At 41.2% G+C, this 22,913-nt stretch overlaps 1 protein-coding gene across 1 annotated transcript in view; it reads right to left on the reverse strand.

Moving 5' to 3' along the window:
- SLC6A9 (solute carrier family 6 member 9) overlaps positions 1 to 18,442 on the reverse strand; it is a 183,575-nt gene extending 165,133 nt beyond the window's left edge. Inside the window, exons 1-2 of the mRNA XM_085885178.1 lie at positions 18,216 to 18,442; positions 10,285 to 10,392 (exon numbers count right to left, since the gene is read on the reverse strand). Of these exons, the coding sequence (XP_085741304.1) occupies positions 10,285 to 10,308 (24 nt within the window). The 5' untranslated portion in view covers positions 10,309 to 10,392; positions 18,216 to 18,442. The remainder of the gene's footprint in view (positions 1 to 10,284; positions 10,393 to 18,215) is intronic.
- Positions 18,443 to 22,913: the final 4,471 nt, after the last annotated feature.

The raw sequence follows: 22,913 nt of genomic DNA on the forward strand, positions 1-22,913 counted from the left end.
GTATTTGACCTTTTGGTTTATGTTGACCTTTTGGTTTATGTTGACCTTTTTGCCTATGGTGAGCACAAAATAATAGGTGGTTGAATTCAGTGACCTGATATGTAAATCAAATTTCAACTGAATCAGATGAAAATTGACAATTTAGAAAATTTGCCTCAAATTGGCCTTTTGGCCTATTTTGACCTTTTGGCCTAGGTTTACGTCGAAATTAATTAGTGGTTCAGTTCAGCAACGCGATGTGCAAATGGTCTTCAAATTTAAGTCAATCGGATGAAAATTGACAATTTTCGAAACAATAAAAAAAAACTTTGGCCATTGTTGGGTTCACCTCATGGCCTAGGTTGACCTTTTGACATATATATCCTCAAAATTAATAGGTAGTTGAATTTGTTGACCTGATCTGCAAATATTATTCAAATTTCAAGTCAATTGGATAGAATTTGAGGATTTTCGAAAATTTGCCTCAAATTGGCCTTTTGGCCTATGTCGACCTTTTTGGTCAAACAAATTTTACGAACCTTCAACGCGGAACTGTCCCAAGGTCAGTGACATTAATCTCTGAAAATTTCAGAACAATCGGTTCAGCGGTTTGGGCTTGAGACGAGCAGACAGACAAACACACAAATAAAAAAATCACTCATAGAGTGACAACTTGGTAAAACAGCACGAAGTAGAATGGTACTCGGAAGAGAGCATACCTCTGCCAGGTGGAACAGTTCACGTTTTATATCCCACTGATGGGCTGGATGCAAACCAAAATCCAATCCGCTTGTTCTTGTCAACTATACATCTCATCCATATTGTTTTATCATAAGCCGTCCACAACTTTTTGAGATGTCTTGATGTACTTAGTTTTTGTCCCTATCAATCAATTTTAGAAATTAGATCTGTGTTGACCTTTTGACTTTAAAAATAATTGGTAGTCGAATTCAGTGAGCTGATATGCAAATGCTCCTCACATTTCAAGTTAATCAGATTAAAATTGAGGATTTTAGAAATTTGGTAAATGTTGACTTTTTGGTCTATGTTGACCTTTCTTCCTATGGTGACCACAAAAATAATTAATAGGTGGTTGAATTCAGTGACATTATGTGTAACTCCTTTTCAAATTTCAACTCAATCGGATGAAAATTGAGGATTTAGAAAATTTGGGCCAAATTGGCCTATTTGCTTATTTTGACCTTTTGGCCTATGTTTACCTAAAAATTAATAGGTGTTTGAATTCAGCGACGTAACATGAAAATGCTCTTCAAATTTCAAGGCAATTGGATTAAAATTGAGGATTTTAGAAATTTGACCGATGTTGACCTTTTGGCCCATGTTTACCACAAAATTAATAGGTGGTTGAATCCAGTGTCCTGATATGCAAATGGTCTTCAAATTTCAAGAAAATCAGATGAAAATTGAGGATTTTAGAAAATTCGCAATAATCTGAAAATTTCTGAACGATTCGTTGAGCGGTTTGGGCTGGAGGCAAGCAGACAGACAAATAAACACACAAACACACAAAGAAACAAATGGAGGCAATCAACATACTTGTCAAAATTAACGGGGGGGGGGGGAGGATTTTGTCAAGTAACAGACAACCAGAGAGAATGAAAAATCACTCATACAGTGACAACTTGGCAAAAAAGCACAAAGTAGAATGGCACTAGGGAGAGTGCATACCTCAGTCAGTTGGAACAGTTCACGTTTTGTGTCCCACTGATGGGCTGGATCTGAACCAAAATCCAATCTGCTTGTTCTTGTCACCTATCCAACTCATTCACCTTGTTTTGTCATAACTCATCCACAACTTTTTGAGATTTAGTGATATATTTAGTTTTTGGCCCTTTCTATCAATTTTAGAAATCAATCTTGTGTTGATCTTTTGACCTCAAAATTAATTGGTAGTTGAATTTAGCGACCTGACATGAAAATGCTCTGCAAATTTCAAGTCAATCAGATGAAAAGTGAGGATTTTAGAAAAGTTGCTCCAAATTGGCCTATTGGCCTATGTAAACCTTTTGGTTGACCGAATTTTACAAAACTTCAATGCGGTCGGTGACATTCATCTCTAAAAATTTCAGAACGATCGGTGAAGCGGTTTGGGCTGGAGGTGAGTGGACAGACAGACAAACACACACACACACACACACACACACACACACACACACACACACACACACACACACACACACACACACACGTTTATGTCTTTAATAACGTGGTAAGGGCTTGCAATGAAGTTGCACTCCAAGATGGGAATTGTATTGCCACTGCTGAACAAGTGGATGGGGTAAAGGGCCTGGTCCTCTTCTCCATTAAATCACGTCTTTAATTTCTGTCCAGAGTTTCCCTCTAATTCCGCAAGATGGGAATACACCATAATGTTATGATCATCCTATGCCTAAATTGACTTTTTATTTATTTATTTACATTAGCTATTCATTTTCTTCTCTCTATTGTCACCAATCAATTATCAGCACATTTACCTTTCAACATCCCATCATTGAACTCTTGATGAGATTCAGAATTGTATACAATGTCTTATTTGAACATTGCCATCTCTTTGTGAATGCCAAGCAGAAAGTTTTCAGATTATACAGTAAATGAGTCACAAAGCCAAGCATCAAAACAAATGATCTCGTCTCTGCAACAGTTCCTCGTTTCACGATTTTAATACCATGGAATTTGTTTCTCAATGACCTGCAGTAAAGTAGCATTCACTTGGACCTTTTGCAGACATGATGTAAATTAACTGCAGCTGTCAACACACATTCTTAAATGAGCGTACACTTGCTCATTTGGGCACGTGCTTCCAAACTATCAATGACACTGACAACATTATATATGGGAAGAGGTAAGTACGTGCACACACATGGGCACACACACAAGCACATGCAAGCAGACATGCACAAACAGTGCTTTGTGCGTCTATTCAGGCAGTGTCTGCACACGTGCCCGAGGTACTGATGAAGTTTCCATTGTTCATAAAGCATGCAAATGCACACTTTACTTTTGCACTTCTTTGACGCATTCCGCAAAGTACTAAACGGAGTAGGGCCTTGGATTGCATACCATATTTCCTTAATCGTTGAAGGACGTTATACACGTCTGGCTTCATTCTAAATGGAAAGTCAACTTGTACCTTGAAGAAAATTGTATCTACTGAAGAAATAATTGTGTTCTCAAAAGAGTGATCTTTCATGGAAGTTGTATTCTTCTTCTTCTTTCGGCTGCTCCCGTTTGGGGTCGCCACAGCGGATCATCCGTATGATCCGCATACTGATTTGGCACATGTTTTACGCCGGATGCCCTTCCTGACGCAACCCTGGTCGCCTCTTACGACACAGGGATATGGTACACCTATTTTAACCGGGGTATACACCGGCCCAGTATACTGGTACTCATTTTGCCGACCTCGGAAGGATGACAGGCTGAGTCAACCCCCTGGTGTATTAATTCAGTGGCCCAACGGGGCTTGAACTCAGGACCTTTTGGATCCCAAGCCGCTGCCCTAACCACTGCGCCAACACCAGGCTCTCATGGAAGTTGTATTATATATTCTAAATGTGCAGGTAAAGTGATACGGTGTCCTCTGTTTTTATAGAATCAAGTTTTATGGTGGAATACAAAAAAAACATTGAATTATGAGTGCATAATTAACTTGTGTTTCTACTCTTCAGCTTTTCCAAAAAGTATTTTGTTTGATTTGGGGTCATTGGGGACAGTTTTGCTGAGATGTGAATGCTGCTCGATTACTTAGAGCATTGTTGGTGTGAACTCCCCCCCCCCACCCCACCACACTCCATCACCCCCCCCCCACCACCCGCTTTATATATCTATCGAAGGTTTGTAATTATCATGTGATTTTCAACAATTTGTTTTGTGCTGGTGGATTGCTTATGGGTGAAAATGGTGGAATTTAAATGACAGCACCATGTATTAAGATAATTTAAATGCTTATTTAAGTTGTTGATGATGCACTCAAAAATACTTTCCAGGTTTTTAAAACTTGTCACCTCTGCCATCGAATTGGAAGGAGGTTATGTTTTCACCCATCTTTGTCTATTTCTTACTTGGCAAAAAACAATAATTTTTTGGACAAGTATGTTGATCGCCTCCGTTTGTATGTTTGTTTGTTTGTTTGTTTGTTTGTTTGTTTGTTTGTTTGTTTGTGTCAATTGTGTGTATTTGTTACTTGGCAATTTTTTATGTTGTTGACAACTATGTTGATCGCCTCCGTGTGTGTGTGTGTTTGTGTGTGTGTGTGTGTGTGTGTGTGTGTTTTTTTATATTTTTTTCTGATTCTGATGTCTCATACTCTGTTATAGAGAGTCGGTGCTGTCAAAGCAGTTTCTTGGCAAAGGTTGTACTGGGTGGTTTGCCATTGCTTTTCCAGCAGTAGTTCGTGCAAGAATTTGGAATGTAGCCATGGTGCAGGCAATCTTCGCGAAGGATACGATGGGATATTTACTATCCACCAACTAATGTTGGGAGATGGGGCACCCAGTTTAACGTCCATCCGAGAGATAGCACACACATTGATAAATTACTCTGCCCATGAAACACTGGAATGACAATTTAAAGATGGACCAAGATTCAAAACCAGGCTAGACGGCATAAAGGCAAGTGAGCGTACCTCTAGGTCTCGGCCATCATGCTAGTCGTATGTGTATACATACCCGTACACATAAGATGGCAGCGAGAGGGAGGCGACGCACTTGGCCGCCTCCCCCTTGTCGGGGACAGTCAGCAAGCTATTGCCGGCACCGTGGCTAAATTCCAAATTCCTTCCCTAAGTACTGGTGGAAAAGTAATGGTAAACCACCCAGTAAAACCCTTGCCAAGAAACTGTTTTGGCAACACCCATGCTCTGTAACAGAGTATGGTACATCAGGATCAGGATATAGATATATGGAGAGCGTAAAGGTCTGATTAAGTCCTTAGATGCCATGTTATTTGCATAGCTGTACAAATTGTATATGTATTAATGTGTGCCCCTGTACCGGGCGTAGTGGCGTGCGCCTGTAATCCGGCTACTCGGAAGCTTGGGTTGGAGGATCGCTTGAGGACGGGAGCTCTGCGCTGGGCCGCGCTATGAGAGGGTGTAGGGCAGCCCGGAATCATGGTGAAACCCAATCCTTATCCCTGTGTCGTAAGAGGCGACCAGGGTTGCGTCAGGAAGGGCATCCGGCATAAAACCTATGCCAAATCAGAATGCGGATCATAACGGATGATCCGCTGTGGCGACCCCCTAACAAGAACAGCCGAAAGACGAACAACAATATTAATGTGTGCCCCTGCTAAAGAAACTTTTATGCGATCCACAAAGAGAGAATCGTCTCATCTGGAGATAACTACATTAAGGTGTCCCGGGTATTTGTTCTCCTCTGTGTGATGGTGAGATGAAGAGGAAGGTGAGACATCATGTTCCCACTTCCCCCATCAACAGTGAGAGACTACTACTCATCAGCTGTCTATCAACATGCTGGAGGTCGAAGCATTATCTCTATCTCTCTCTCTCTCTCTCTCTCTCTCTCTCTCTCTCTCTCTCTCTCTCTCTCTCTCTCTCTCTCTCTCTCTCTCTCTCTCTCTCTCTCTCTCTCTCTCTCTCTCTCTCTCTCTCTCTCTCTCTCTCTCTCTCTCTCTCTCTCTCTCTCTCTCTCTCTCTCTCTCTCTCTCTCTCTCTCTCTCTCTCTCTCTCTCTCTCTCTCTCTCTCTCTCTCTCTCTCTCTCTCTCTCTCTCTCTCTCTCTCTCTCTCTCTCTCTCTCTCTCTTTCTTTCTTTCTTTCTTTCTTTCTTTCTTCTCTTTCTTTCTTCTCTTTCTTTCTTTCTTTCTTTCTTCTCTTTCTTTCTTCTCTTTCTTTCTTTCTTTCTTTCTTTCTTTCTTTCTCCCCCCCTCCCTGGGTATGGTGTAATGGTGGCTATGCATGTTGTTTTGTTGTAGTTCTATTAAATTTCATTGACTCCCTTGTCCACCATTTATTTGTCCATGTGAAACAATATTCCCTGTTATTCCTTGTGTAGACTGTTGATTTTTTTTTTTTTTTACAAAACGCCATAGTTGTCCCCCTCCCCTACTCTTCCACCGATGCCTTTCCTCTTCACAACCACTCCTCTTCCTCAAATCCCCCTTTCCTCTAATTCCTTCATCCCAACCCCCCTTTCTCTCTTCTATTTTTTCTTCCTCTCCTCGTGCTTTGAATAGGAAAGAAAGACGTGGGCGCAGCCATCTTTGAATAGATGTTGTGGCACAATGTAAGCTTTTTTAACAGACCCCTCCACCTTTTCTCTTTTCAGTGCATGATTTGTCCCTTTATAATTTTATTTGGCTGAGGCTGAGTGAAGTGAGGTCGAGGCCATTTCTTCCTGATGCGTGAAACACCCTGCAACCCATGCCTACAGAAAACCCCATGCCTTTTTGGAACACTGGTACATTTCCCATTCAATCATAATATTGTTGTGGTGCCGGGTTCGGGGGCGGGGAACGACCGCTAGATGGAGCAGTTGGGCCATCTCCCACCGAACACCCGGAATTGAAGGTCATCACTCCAGATAACTCCGAAGTCGACGGGTCGCTTAATTGACCGTGGACGCCAATATTTTGACCGCGTGGTTAGGGTCTTTTTTGTCTGATTCCAATTTACCTAATTAACCGCGCGGTCTAGCTACTGGGGAAGCCACACCCTCGGCCGGCTTTGTCCGAACTGAGTCGCTGTTACCGACTCGGATCTGGCTTAACCGAGCGGGAATTACCAAAGCCGCGCCAGTCCAAATAACAATCTACGGCACAATCGGCCTCACTATAACTCAAACCCGAACCATGCTAGGCCAATGAGAGAAAGCACAGAAAACGAGCTGGTACATTTAACATGGGGTTTATTCACAATAATCAGGAAGGGAGACAGAGCAGGGTTAATCTGACTAAATTGCAATGTACAATAAGCAAGGCACTTATGCAATTCTACTTATAAGACTGGCCACAGACAGACACGCACACCCAAAAAGAAATGGAGCCAACTGGTCTTTATTCGGACCCTCCAGCCATGGAGGATAGGCAAGCTGGGGGTTAGAATTTGATTGGGTACCTGGCCACCTCGTGCGGTCTGGCCGACCCGCACTTGTGAGCTCGGAGTCCGTTAAAGGGATCGGGGTCCCCAGCTCGAGAGCTCCACATGAACCACAATCCAACGAGCGCACACGAACCACCACGGTGGGATTCGAACCCACAGCCAGAATCCAGCGAGCAACCAGGATCCTATGGATGACCAGCCACCAACGAGTGACGATGATGATCAGGGAACGAAGATGGGAACCAAGATGACCAGGGCACGACCGAAAAAGGAACCCCACTCGTCTTTGAGCTCCTCACGATTCTTTTTATCCCCCCCCCCCGTTTAGGGTGGAGGGATCCGTTTCTCTGGTACCTCGCCTCCGGATTGAACGAGGGGTTTCGGGTGTCGTGGTGGCCAGCCGTGATTGGAGGAGGGGCGTGTCGGCGTCTCGGTGCTCCTTCCCCGATTGAGGCTCTTTTGCCTTCCCCAGTGTCGACAGGGGAGACATTCTTCAAAAGGAAAATATTCCTAAACCTGATCAGGTGCCACCCCCTTCAATAGATAGTCATGATCCCCATTCCCCAACCACTGCTCCTGATCCTCCTAAAGCAACTATAATTGTAACCTTCCCTCATCAATAGTGCATTGTGATCCTGCCTGCTATGATAACTGGTCATAATGTAGTTTCCTCCTGAGTAGCTGATCATTTCCTCTACAATAGCTTACCCTAACCCCACAATCCCTCACCCTGTTTCCCTCATTGCCCCCACCATTTACAGTCGAGCAAACCCTAAATCCCTTCAATTCAGCACAATCATCTCTTATTGAGTCAGATGAGTTGCAAACTGTTCAATCAAAACGGAAAAGTCACTTTGCTATACAAGACAAATATAAACAACTGCTAAATAAATCTGCTGCTGAAAATGGGCAAACTATTTCTACTAACTCTTATCTTGTCTTCTCGCTATTCATCTGACTTAGCCTCTCACCAAACAAAATCATTTTTCAATGCTAGAGTCGGCTGTTGCTCATGAAAACTAATGTTGCTAATGTTGCTTGAGAAAAACAATGATAGTTTGGCTATATCCATGAAGTATTGGCTTTACTGTGACAGCAACAGCATCGGTGTGGTTGCATCCTTCTGAAAAGTTGCTGTCCATGAAATATTTGGTTTTCAGGCATATAATTCATACCTGATTCCACTATGGATAAAATTTTGAAGCATAAATTTTGCCAACCAGCACAAATGATGCATTCAAAATCACAAGTTTTATTTGTCTGCACTGTGGAAAACATGCTGGCCGAACAGGCTGCACTAAATGTAGAAAGTGAAGTTGGAGGCTTCAGCTGAAAAGAAAGATCCTAGCATAGGAACCTCCCCGACCCCCAGTGTCAACCAAGGAGACTCTTGGCTTCAATGTTGCTCTTGGCCATCATGTCAATTAAGGATGAAAAGAAACAGACATATAGGCTGAGCTGAGAGACTAATTCAAACAGGCCAATGTCAAGTTGAAAGATAATATTAAACACACTAAGGTCAACATGGGGATTAAATTTAAAGAAAATTAAGAGATTCTCCAGCAGTTATAAAATAAATTGGATGAAAAGTTGCAACAAATGGAGGAGTGGATGGGATTTTAGGCAAATTTAAAGCAACAGGACATTTACGTATTTACAATAATTGGATAAATGAACACAAGGAATAAATGGTAAGCTGGAGCAAGCAAAGAGAAAAGTGATTTTTTTTAAGGAATGACCTGGTCCACCATCTCAATAGTGTGAATGCTAGCCTACACCGGATGGGAAAAGAGATAATCCAAGTGACGCACAATATGAGGATCTAATGAGCAGAGTGCTTGGGTTAGAGTCCCTTTTTTAAGACAAAAATGAACATCCAGATGAACTTTTGCAAAAGTTGATTAGAACAAAAATAATTGTACTCATACGATTTTTCAAATTAATCATTCGAGCCTAGGTTTATAACACATTTAAAGGTTTTTGTCCTGCCATTTTGATTCTCATCATGAGTTGCAGCTAAATATGACTCAATATTTCACAAAACCATCCTGAATCTTTTTTTTTTTTTTTCAAAGATGAGTGCATTATGTAGAACAAACAGGTTTTAATTTTGTACACATTCAGAGAAGTGCTGAGCCTGAGAGCAAAAACCCAAATTTGCATTGATGTGGTTTATTCATGGTGAGTTTGGTTATGCTCTGTTGGAAAATATTGTAATACAATTCATGGCACTGATACAAAGCCAGCATTGCTTCACCCCTACTTGGAAGAACTTAGCCAATGCAAATTGCTACCTAGAAAGCAGACAAAATTGGTTCTGTATACCAACAAAAAGAGCAAAACTGTTTCAGCTTCTGTCAAGGAAACAATTGCCTACATAGCATAAACTGCTTTTCTAAGGGCAAAGTGTCTGTAACCACTAATTGTAACAACAAATTTCGCTTTCATAACTCAAACAGTATGTTTTTTTTTTAAACAAGTCTGAAAATCCATTGTAAAATTATAATAATTTTTATTGAACTATTATCAGCATCATTATCATAATCATTACACAGAGAATGCACAAATAATTTAACTATGAACGAATTTAACAACATAAAATTAATTAGCCTCCATCCGACAAATTTAAAAACAAGATTGAGAACTAGTCACTAATTTAAATAAAAATAACTATTTTGAATAAAATTATTGAAAATTACATTTGAATTTTAACTGAAAAATCATTTACAGATTAATTACATGATATTGGTGGACTTTGCACCCATTCTTTACTGTACTATTTCACAACAACCCTTCTCCAACTTTATTTCCATTTTATTCATTGTCACAAGTTGCAACTAAGTGTGATTACATTTTAAATGTTTCACCCTTTAAAAAGTCTCCTAACTCTCTTTTCACTGCTATAACTTGCATTCCTTTTATCAAATTCTCTCTCCACCCCAACCCGTCCTCCATGATCTTCTCAGAGTCCACAGTATGCAAAAATCCCTTTATAAGAAGCAACCATCACAAATAATTAAGGATAGAAAAACATTTTCCAGTAAGTTATAGAGTAGTTGATATGATATATTTAATGTGTGAGAGTGATTCTAATCTAGTATTAAAATAAATACGAAATCATCGGTTGTAAGATAATTAACGGTAAAATAAATTTAGCAGCAAAAAACGATTTTTAAAATCTACATTATTTGAGTGCAGCAGGGAAGTGATGGTGAGAAAACAATACCTTCAATGGTCCGCCCTCACCCATAGCGAGTGGTCGTGACGAAGCCAATGTCGGTGCGACTGATGGCAAGTGAAGTTGATCAGGAGTGTGATCAACTCAAGATCTAGTCTGGGATTTTGTATGGAGAGAGAGATGGATAAGAAATGTAAATACAGTATCGTAATTCCATCTACACTTTTCGGAATCATCCATAAAACAGTAACGTCATCATGTGACTCATTTTGAATTGCTTTCTCATGAAATAATTGCAATTAAATTGTGACATTCTGAGGAATTTGAAGGTGAAGCTATGTTTAAAAGTTTCAAATACCATTTAAAAATGTATTCTTTTTCAGTTTTTCTGCTTCACAAAGTAACAGTGTTAATGCAACATAAAGTGCAGAGCAGAGTGCAAGGATCTGGACCTTCTATTTTTCCAAAAAAAAAACAAGCAAACATTATTTACCTTAATTCGGCAATTATACCTTCATTTTAGGGGTAATTAAATGTGTTATTTCATAAGAATGACAGCCAGAAACATCCAGCTATCACAATGAGCACACACCTGTGATATTGTTTAAGACATTTGTTGTGATATGTGGAAGACCCACCAACCTCAACTCCACACCCACACAGCTACTTTTTGCATAATCCTGGATTCACTTGCAACATTTAGTACAAGCATGGGCTCCCTGACGCTGCCCGAGGGGAAGGGTGGGATACCCAGCGCTGCCCGGATGGGTGAGATTTTCCCAGCAGTGGTTTTGGGACGTGTTGAGCATTGAAAAGCGATGGAGTTATTGGCCTCATGGTGGTTACCTTTTGTCTGTGGGCAGGCGGCAATGCTGCATTACCCCACATCCCAATATACACTTTATAGCGGTCTTTGGTGGCCTCAAAACGGCCGTCAATGCCAATGCATGGTAGCTTAAAACCCTGCCCTGATTCTGAAGTACCTACACCCAAAATTTGGAGCCTCAAGGTGCTACAATTTGGCCATGAAAGAATAACATACAAACGCCCAAACTAACACTTGAAAATATTTACAAGATTGTACTGAATAGATTATTTTTCTTTATGTGATCATTGATCGTGGTGTATCAGAAAAAGTTCAGCATACAGAGATTATTCGTACATCTTTAAAAGAGAGGTCCATTAAAACGTATGCAATCCAAGGGGCAGTGGGAATTGAGAAGAACAGAGATGTGAAAATGCATGACCAAGAAGCAAACTCATAGATGGAATGTTTATCAAAAAAAAAAAGCTTTAACATCAGAAGCTATTCTTGAACTGAATGAAATTTAAAGTGGCCACCACACATATGGCAAGATATGATGTTATTTGTTGCATTTTTGTCAAGAAGGATTTCCCTGTTCAAAATTCCTATAATATCATGTTGCTTGTCTACCAATGTCCTTGTAACTCATGTTAAATGTCCTTGTCCTGCATGTAATTTATGTACAAGCCCCCCCCCCCCATGAACTTTAGGTAAAAAAAGAAAAACAATATAATTCTGGTGGTATTTGAGCCTGTAAATGTAAGAAGACAATCATGAGGGTGTTGATGAATTTTGATACAAACACACAAAACAGGATAATGGTTAGACACTGAACTGCTTTGCCATCAACAAATTGAAAAGCAATCTTTAGAAATGCATTTTTTTACTGAATTTCTAAAAATGCAACAAGAGATGTGCTGAATCATCATGCACCCCAAGATGCTGCTGAGAATCTGGATTTGCTGAACAATGTGATTTACAAAGAAACACAAACACAAATGTAAAAAGAACTTCAACTCATCCAGCCTGTACAGTTTCTCCACCTCAACATTACAACACGTACATTTCTAAAATGACTGCCTAACATGGTTCCAAAGCAACACCTGTTATGCATCCCTATATCAACACAGTATGGTCAAATAACCTTGAGAGAGGCAGGAAAAAAACTTGACAGGATGGTGAAGGAGTAGAGCATTTGCCTTTGAGCTGTCGAGTGTGGATTTCATCCTCAACCAGACTATAAACTGTCGAATCGGTGTTTCATATGCAGGGTATTGAATTAATGAGTGTGTGAGGCTTCAGATGGAAGTTAAGCTGGGTGTGCCCTATGCTATGGACATTAAAGATCCCACGCTGTCTTTTGGGAAGAATGGGAAGAGTTATTGCTTCCACCCTGGCCAAATTCTAAATTCCAGCCTTGACGATTGTTGGGAATATCAATGGTAAACCAGCAAGTGTATTCATGGCAGTGAGACAGCTTCAATAGTACCAATGCCTTTGGAAGGAGTATTGACTCATCAATTGATCATATATTGAACATAATATCCTTCCTTTTACATATTAATGTTCTATTTATCTTTGCCATTGCTGTTTGAATGCATCAGTTGCTTGAGGGTTTTGCCAATAACTATTCCTGAATATTTCTTCTGAGATACCTGCTATAGAATCAATCTGTTAATCATGAAATCCCTGTGTTATTTATAACTTTCACATTAACATAATCATATTGGCATTAAATCTCATCTACCACTTATTGACTCATTCTCAGAAAGCAATCACATTTTAGTGCATCCATTTCCTTTCTTCACAGATATTTCACTAAGCCCTCACTTAGTGTCATCTGAAGATAAAATAGATAAATCAATGCGTACTCCTTCAACAAGACAATTTCTGCAAATTACAAACAGCAATTCACAAATAAACAACCCCTTTGGTACTTCACGAGTTACCAGCTTCTATCCTTATAATCTATCTACCTATTGCTACATGACTCAATTTCTTGCTCCTGATATAAAAAAAAAATTTCTCCATTCTGTCTTTTATGCCATTTGTTCTTTACGTTAGCTCATAGTGGCAGATGTTAGTCTGTGAATTCTAAAAACCTAAATAGATCTGCATTTTAAATTCATGCACCTCACAGCAACATTGGCACTAAAAAGTCATACCAGCAAAACAGGACATCCCATTTCAGATACATTCATTGGACCTCAAACACATGGATGCCTCATCCTGTATGCAAAACACCAGGATTATATTCAAGAGCTGAGTTGAGATTCAAACCCATGCTGGACAGCTGAGAGGTAGGTGCACATACCTCTAGGCTATCATTATGACCATGGAGTGGACTTAAATATTTGAGTGAGGAGGTCCTAGTTGACTTATTTGGGAGGCCGACACGTCCCCCCTTCTATGGGCCGTCAGAACGACCAAGCAGAATTTCTGATTTCTGAATGCTGGCGCTATCAACTGGATGTCACCGTGCTGAATATGCATCCTCGATGTACCCCAGTCAATAGGATACAAAACAGTTTGAAAGCAAAAGGCACCAATATTTTACAATATTTCTGCAAAACCAATGTAGTTCAGATTCATTAGGATAATCCCTGCTATTGGCCTGACTCAGACGCATGCATCCTCTCTGGAAATACTTGTTCCAGTTGGAAAATAGCCAAGTCGAATATTCGCGACTGATCCAGAATCCATCCATCCATCCATTGGGACCATACTCTGTGCAGAGCGTTGGTGCTGCCGAAGCAGTCTCCTTGGCTATTGGGCACAATCCTGGATGGGTTGCCACTCCGACACAGCTGGCACTCATTTTGCTGACCTCAGAAAGATGACAGGCAGAGTCAACCCCACCTGATAATAATTCAACAGCCAAGTGGGATTTGAACTGAGGATCCTCAGATCCCAAGCCCACCAGCCTCACCATTAAACCAACACCAGGCATACCACAATACATTCGGTGGTTACTAATCCAATCACAACCAAACTTGACAGGAGGACGAAGGGTCATATGATGGGGGTTGGAGCGATTTAACTTCTCCCCATCCCCAAGGGGGTTGGGGGGGGGGGTTGCGCCTTGCATGAGCTCCATGTTCAGGTGTATAATAGATTTCATGGGGCACACCTTCCAGACATTAAAATTATCCTTTATTATAAATGGATGATGTAGCTGTGTGTGTGTCATGTTTTTTGTGGAGTTCTACTAGAGCATTCTGATGTAGAATGTGATGCACCAAAATGATTGGCATGACGTCCTGAGTTGATTAGGCTAATTAACTATGAAAAAATCCATTAGAATTCTCATGTTTTAAACGCACGCCATGTTAATGTACATAAAGCAGTTTAGTAGGTCCTTCTCCCAATGGCATGGCATTCCAATTACAAAATAAATAACAAAAACAATGATAACATTGTAACAAAGCATATATTAGTTAATACTAATAATATTTATAACAATCATAAGAATAGTCGTATCAAAAGGCAATAATAATAATAACTAACATATAATCCCCCCGCTGGCCCCAAGCATTTCTGGGCTTGGTGAAAGGCAAGCTAATGCTTGAGTCCAGGTGGATTCTCTTGTGGCATTCAATATTCAATCAATAATAGGCATTCAATAACTTTCTTGAAAAATCCTGAATATCGCCTGACTCAAAACATCACTTCTCCCTCCAGAAGTTGGCATTTGATCATAACTTCCTCCAGATGGAGACAGTCTCCTGACATCTAAATTCATTCAACTCAACACTTCCATCATACTTTCTCGATTAGTTCCCCGATTTTTGTGAGATGGTCGATTTCAGATGCACAAACGGAATTAATTCAAAAGGTGTGCGGTTCGTTGAACTAATGGTGCTTCCCTTTCATCACACAAGCATATTTAAAGCTGTTTTAATCGTTATTTTTTTTTCCTACAACTACTAACCCAATAATTGTTGAAGAGGGCTGGCAGAGTGATCTCAGTGGAACCCACACTTGCCTCGAAGCTTTCTATCCTGGGTTCAAATCTCAGCCCTGTTAGAAACTGTCATCATGGTGTTACATGGGCACGGTGCTTCATCAGTGTGTGTGGCACCCCTTGGATGGACATTAAACCAGGCTGAACAGTTTACCTTTTGTATCCAAATGATAGGCCAGATCTGCATTTGGACCTTACCAAAATCTAATCGGCTTGTTCTTGCCACCTACCCAATTCATCCACCAACTTTTGTCGTAATCCGTTCAGATCGGTTTGAAATGTCATGTTGTACACCGCTCCTTCCCAATTCCACGGACAGGCAATGCATGATGCCATCGCTGGCACCGAACGAAGGGAGTACTCAGTTTTCACTCCGTTTGTTTTGTTTGTTTGTTTGTTTATTTGTTTGTCCGAGCGATATCTCAGCCATCCTTTGAGCTAGGAAGCTGAAATTTGGGGACAAAAGTGAAGATGTGCTTTGGCAAAAAAGTTATTTTTTATTTTTTTTATGTAAAATTTGGATATGACAGTGGCCAAGTGATTTGGCCATGAAAGGGTATTTTTTATTTATTGATTAATCAATTTATCGATTAATTATTCATTTTTCGATTAATTACTTAATTTTCAAAAAGTTACAGATTTGGATGAAACATTGGTGGTTCAGGTAATGCTATTTGGCAATTGATTGAGAAATTAACTATTTTATGATTATTATTTCTTTTATTTTAATTATGCAATTAATCATTCAATTATTGTACAACGCTCCCTCCCAATTACGACTCCATGTGCTTCAAGGCGGCATCGCCGGGCGCCGAAGGTGCCCCGACGATGTCTTGTGGTGGAGGATTTGTTATTTATTTATTTGGCACGGGGGGGGGGCGGTGTACGTTGAATGTACCAGTACTTGTTTTTGGTTTGGTTTGTAGCTCATTTCATTTTTGGTCCAATCCCTCAAAGGTGAAGAATCACTGAAAAATTCTCATAATTGGATCCGGATCTTCATCAAAATCTAAGCAATTAGTCGATGTCAAACTCACAACCTGTCCACCAAGTTTTGTCTGAATCCGTCAGTAACTTTTTGAGATATCCTGCTCACAAACAACCAGACAGGTAAACAAACAGGGGTGACGACATAACCTCTGTCCACCTTCGGCAGCACAAGTAATAATGCTTTTTATTATTGACTAGAAGTAATTGCTTGACTCGAAGTAAAAATTGACTAGAAGTAAAGGAAGGAGTTTTTTCATCCTTGGAAAGAGAATTGGTTGGTTAAGTATAAATAATCGGGAGGTGCCTCGAGACACGTGCATGATTTCAATGTGGATTAAGCAGACACCCAAATATCAGGTTTGGTCATTATCACCGACAGAGCCAAATTATCTCCAAATCAAGAGGTGGATGCTTGAGTATAATGTCTGTGTCAGCATACGAACCGTGTTTCCCCATTGTCTGGGTAGCTCACCTGCATTTGATTTTTCATTTATTTATTTTCATTTACAGATGCTTTCCAATGGTTCTGTGATTTTTCCTATTGTTTTGGCTTCGATGTCCATCAGCACACAAAATGACCGTGCTTCCCAATTGTCTCGGGTCGCTCACCTGCATTTTTTTCATTTATTTATATTTTCATTAATGGATGTTGTCCGACGATTCTGTGATTTTTTTTTTCCGGTGTACTGACTTCGATGTCCATCATCTTGCAAAATTTCAGCTTTCTCGATTACCCGGAAGGTACCGATCTTTAATATGAGTCAGTGAGTCAGTGGAAAGAAAGAGCTGTATATGTCAATTCATTACATAACTGCACACATCCTGAAAAACAACAGTCCAGGTTCAAGTGTACATCAACTAACCCATGGCCTTACAAGCTTTCTTCTTCTATTTTTTCAAGCATTATTTGGATTATTCTGGGAAATGAAGATTTTAATAGTGAATTGATTTTGCTTGCGAATTAGAAAAAAAAACAATAGCTGTGTTTGGCGACCCACTCCGTGACCAGAAAGCAAATGAATTGCATCCGTGAGTTATCAGATGCTTTATCGACAAAAAGGGAAACGAAAATAACTATGAAAGTAAACAGATAAATAAAACTGACTTGGACAAACAGGTTCCTCCGTGAGCAACTTTAGATCAAGTACGAGGAATAAACACAATCTCTTGTAATGTAGATTCTGTTCTTGCATATGGCAGCTTAACTGCCAGGTAGCTATCATTTATTGGAAGCATGGCTGTGCTGTTGATGCTGTGCCTCTCAACCAGTACAATGACACTTATTCCTCCAACCTCAGGAGGATGACGAGCTGAGTCAACCCCACCTGGTGTTAATTCAGCAGCCAACGGGGCTCAAACTCAGGACCCGAAGATCCTAAGCCAGCCACCCTAACCACTAAGCCAACACCAGGCTTGTAATGTAGGTAACTCCAACGTATCCACACACATTGGCCTGCTGTTACTAGATATACAATTGGGACTGCTATTGTGTGAAATTTGTATTAACATTAATAATGAGCAAACGGGACAGGTGGCTTAATGTCCCTTCCACATGATGCTGGGCCGGAATTACAAAGCCTTACTCCTGAAGTGTACCACTACGTTTACTGATGTGTCAGTTTCAACCGCCAACTACTTAGAAAACTTGAAATCAAGTAATAATACAAATTAACTTTGAGGCTAGGACTTCACTGTGGGGGCTTCGCTCCGTATGTGGGATGAAAACATCGGATGTGTGATTATTCAAAGATTGAAAGCTGCACGGTGAGATGGTATGAGAAAGACATGGAGAGCTCGGTTAAAAAATAACTACAGGCAGAGATCAGGTTGTGTGAAGTAAGAGAAACATGTGCAGGTCATAGTAACGTGAACTTCTCCCCTTTAAGGGCAAAGTTTAAAGACTGTGGAAGATTACAAAAGCTTTCATCAACATTCAGTTATGGTCCAAAGAATTTTTAAAATGGAAACTCGAGGGAAATATACATACATACATATATATATATATATATATATATATATATATATATATATATATATATATATATATATATATATATATATATATATATATTGTGTTGCACAAATTTTTAAAATACATGGACAAATCAGATTGACAATGATGTGAGCAGACAATGTACCTAGAAATTAGAAATTATCAACATAGAAATGAAAGACCCAATGTATGAAGCACAATATCCCAAAAGGGTGATTTTGACTCACCGTTTGTTCCACGATCTGAGGATTTGGGAGATGTCAAGCTAAGTGGAAGAAAAAAAAAAATCAGTGAAAGTGTCACAGAGAGAGAGTGTAGAGGGAGAGGGTTGTAAAACTGCACTTGTGGAGCACAGAAGTTGAGTTAAAAGAACTTCGCGGCTGTTCCTCCGGACAACCAGTGCCGTCTTGGGGAGGAGGAGTGACTTGTCGCTTGATCTGATTCGCCAGTATCTGGTGTCTGACACATCAATGACACTGCCTGGGGGGGGGGGGTATTCTAAGGGTCTAAACTCCACCCACAGTCATCTTCGAAACACCCCTCACACCCTCCACCCCTTGCCTTTACTTGAAGACCAAGCCCCAGTGAATCCAATTATAGCGCTGTCAGGGTTTCGCTCCATGCGTGGAAAGTTTTTCTTTCCTCCTCGACCATGTGTGAAATGCTACGTCCCCTGCAGATGAAGATCTTCCTCGGCCTTCATGATCGATACAAGTCATAATATGTTCTCGATCCTTGACCTGCAGAGATACAGTTTCGTTGCACTTGAAGATGGGTCTTCCAGTTGCACTTGCTTCTACCGAGCAAGGTATAACGCTTTCAAAAGACACGAGAGGATCCAGGTGAATTGACATGTGAATCATAATTATCCTGCAATTTGAGTCTCCCGAGACAAGACTTGACGACGTAACTCTATCAAATATCTTCTATCGGGATAGGATATGAATAGAATGCGACACAACATCATGCACTACCCTGATCCATGCATTGGATACATCTGTAATGAATATCTATGCTGTAAAAACGACCCGACATTCCTTTGATTACAAACATCTCAGGAGCACAACAACACGCCTGATATCAATATGTAATTTGTTGATAAATACCTGCTTACGAGTTGATAAGTTTTTTTTAATACTCATCTATAGCTCGGAAAGCATTGAAATATACTTAATAACTAAAAAGACCATTACCGAACAAAAATACGCTTTTCACAATAGTCGGATGACTTACTTAAAGCGATTGATTGAAAGGGTTAATACAATGATATTCCGAAAAAATTTCAGAGAATATATAGTATTGACAATTGCAGTGAATTTTTTTTCTTTTTTGGGGGGGAATTCCTGAAACAATCGCTCATTCAATGACCCTGCATTTAGGTATGCAGGAGGATATAACAAGTAAACATGCGTACGTACTTTGTGCACAAACGACAAGACATGTGCAAGGATCAATTTTTTTACCTCTGCGTTTTCATTGTGATGTTTCGAAAATGTTGGTTTTCACCGATTTTGCTGAAATGATGGGCGCCGTAATCTACTACTACGATTACTTCAATCAAATTTGGGGGCTTCGTGGTTCGAGGGTCCGCCCTGAGTCTGGGAGGTCGGTGGTTCAAACTCAAAGCAAGTCAAACAAACTACATCAGTTCAAGAGGAATGTAAATAGATTTCTTCTTTCTCCATAACCCTGTATATCAACCACCCTGTGCAAAAATTAAACTTTGGACTTTTCGTGTGCATCTGAAACAGGTTCAGCTCCAGACTCGTGTGAAAAGTACCGTTATTTTTCTCAGCATGCGGATTCACTCAAATTTACAGCACTTTTATTTACAGCAAGCAAAACGTCAGATATTGTCAGGTCAGGCCAGATTCGATCTGTGACTTGGTACAGGTACCATGAAAACCTGTACTAATGCGTTTCATGGTCGGGTTGTTGGCGACTAAAGAGTCTACCCTACCAGGTTTCCTGGTGAGGAGGGTGTACCATATGGACACCCAGCAGGATTAAAAACAAAACCTGTCAAAGAGCGGAGGAGCTCCTTGTGAGCCAACGGCCATCCATATCCAGTGCCCAACTGTGTCTGCGGACGTCCTCCTGCAGTTGAGTCTCCTTTTTTCAGGACGTTTGTGGCAGGATTTGCACTCCGGCCACCGTAAAACACTTCGTTCCACAAAACACAAGAAAAACGCAAAAAAAATTTGAAAACCCACTTTGTGGGATTACCTCCTGCGCAGCTGCCCTCTGCAGGGCAGCTCACTGGATGACGGGATTGGGGCAAAGCCTTCTTGACCTCCACTCTTTGATGACGGGAGGAAAACCACAGGGTAACCTTCCCAGGTCAAATTGCGGTAGTGTGTGTCGGGGTGGTGCTGAGGTGTCGTCCACCAGACGGCGATCTCCTTGGGTTAACCTGAGGCGGTCCCTATGGGTGGGTGCCTGGAATGTCCTGTCCCGAAGAGAAGATGATCACCTGTCTCTGTTATCATCTGAGCTCAAGCGTTTGAACATCGGTGTTGCAGCTCTCTCTGATGTTCATGGACCGGAGAGTGGCGATATCATGGCGGGTGGTTACACCTACTATTAGACTGGTCGCTCTGATGGTCACCATGCCCAAGGAGTTGCTCTAACTGTGTCCAATAAACTGACTCCCATGATAATTGAGGTAACACCGGTCAACGAGTGTATTATGAGACGAACGATTCCTCACTCCGTGGGTGTCGTTTCCCTGGCCTTTGTAGATGCTCCGACTGAGACGAGTGATCTCACCGTGAAGGATGCATTCTATGCCATGCTCAAGTCTGTGGTTGATCAGTGCCCCAGACAAGATACTCTTCTAGTCTTGGGGGATTTCAATGCATCAACTGGAATTAGGAGTGATCGTTATGAGACATGTGTTGGTCCCCATGGTTCTGGAAATATGAACCAGAATAGCACTAAGTTCCTTGACTTTGCATGAAATCATGGACTGAGGGTGGCTGGTTCATGGTTTCAGCGCCAACAGGTTCATCGCTGGATTTGGCATTCCAACGGTGGTGTGGCAAAGGAGATTGACCATGTGCTCATTGATGGTCGCTGGAGGATGATCCAGAACTGCAGGGTCGACCAGAGTGCTCACTTCCTCAATACCGACCACAGGCTTGTGGTGACAACTCTGAAGTTGCAGCTTAAATCAGAGAGAATGGTACCATCCCAGCAGAGGCTGGATGTTGGCAAGCTCAAAGATGAGATAGTTGTGGCAGATAACAGCAATTTTTGAGTGGAATCGTGCAAATGATGATACAAGCATCAAATTTGTCACATTTGTTCTCCAGGGGATTCTAATCAAATCTGCCTGATTGGCCATTTGAAAATCCTAATTTTGAAAAATTTGAAGAAAAAAAAAAAACTTTAAAAAAGTCAAAATCACAAATCAATGTTGGATGCTGGCTGAGATTGGTGAATGTTTCAGAAATATCATCGAAGACGTTCCAAGTCTGCCATGCAGTTTTCTTCCCTTTACCGCGGAAGGCAGACACGACGTCACATCCAGTGAACGCATGGAAGTATGGGATCCCTCTAGCTTTCTCAGGCCCTATTGCAGAAACTACCTCATGGACTGGAATCCATCGCGCCTTGGCTCCTTGGCAAAAGGCAATCCACATGTTCTCAAGTCCTAGTTCCTGTAAGGATGGCAGTACAGATATTGCTATGACTAGTACGTCCGTGTCATTAGCCTTAATGATAATGGACTTGCTACCATCCGTCGTTGCATCCCTGGCATGTACAAATATTCGAGTGTCAGCTTCTTCATGACAACATGGAGACACAGCATCCAGTGACTTCCTTGTGTTGCTAATGGCATCTTCTCCTTTTTGTAACAATGACTGTGCTTGTCGTCTGTGCTTCACACATCTTTTCCGCAAGGAAGTGAAACAGCTCAGTCTTGTTGCTGTCATCTCGAAGAAAGCTTCTCCAGTTACTTGGGGTCTTACCAGTTCCTGTAACTCTTCTTCTGATTCCTTGCCTCCTTTTCGACCTTGCCTCGGACTTCAAAACCAGATTTCTTGTACACAGCGAACACTACGTCCACCCTCTCGTACCTGGGACCATAGGATTCCACGTTTGGGATGATGTCTTCTTTAGCATAGTCATCAAATATCTTTGAAGTGCTTGAGGTAGGGCATTGATAAGTGCTGAGCCATCAATGATGACTGCATCGCCCCTTGGTTCTCTGTCTGGGATGTTCACTTGCGCTTCGAGAATTTCAGGCAGCTGTGACTTCAAATTTTTTGTAATTTTTTCTTTTTTTTCAAATTTTTCAAAATTTGGATTTTTAAATGGCCAATCAGGCAGATTTGATCAGAAAGCCCTGCAGAACAGAAATGCCAAATTTGATGCTTGTATCATCATTTGCACGATTTTTCTACTATCTACTACACTAAGAGGGCAGCTGAGGAGTTTGCAAACAGGCTGAATGGCATTTTGGGGGTCTGAGTGCTTTAGGGAATTTTGAAGAGTTGTGGAGCGCCTTCAACACCAACATCCTTGATGTTGCCGGAGGATGTCTTGGAACTCACCAAAGGGCGAAAAATAATTCTGTCTCTCAAGGGACACTGGATACCATTGACAAGAATCACAGGGCCAGGCTTAATAGCAGAGCTGAACTGTTCAGGGAGTTGAAGCGTAAAACTGCGCATGCACTGAGGGTGGACAAGGAGGCCTATGTGCCAGGAATCTGTGAGGGGGTAGAGCATCACCTGTGGTCAAGTGATTCTCATCCCACTTGCAGGGGAATTCGTGCATTGCGTTCCTCCAAGCCCGTCCCTCGGTGTACTGCAGTTAGAGCGGAGGGTGGGAGGCTCTTGACGGAGGAGTCTGAAGTAAAGGTCTGCTGGGCCGGTTACTTTGAGCGGCCATACCAAGCTGATCCACCAACTGTTGAG

Source organism: Eptatretus burgeri, chromosome 6 (genome assembly GCF_056783735.1).
Source record: "Eptatretus burgeri isolate ZD-2024b chromosome 6, Ebu_testis_v1, whole genome shotgun sequence".
Lineage (NCBI taxonomy): Eukaryota > Metazoa > Chordata > Myxini > Myxiniformes > Myxinidae > Eptatretus > Eptatretus burgeri.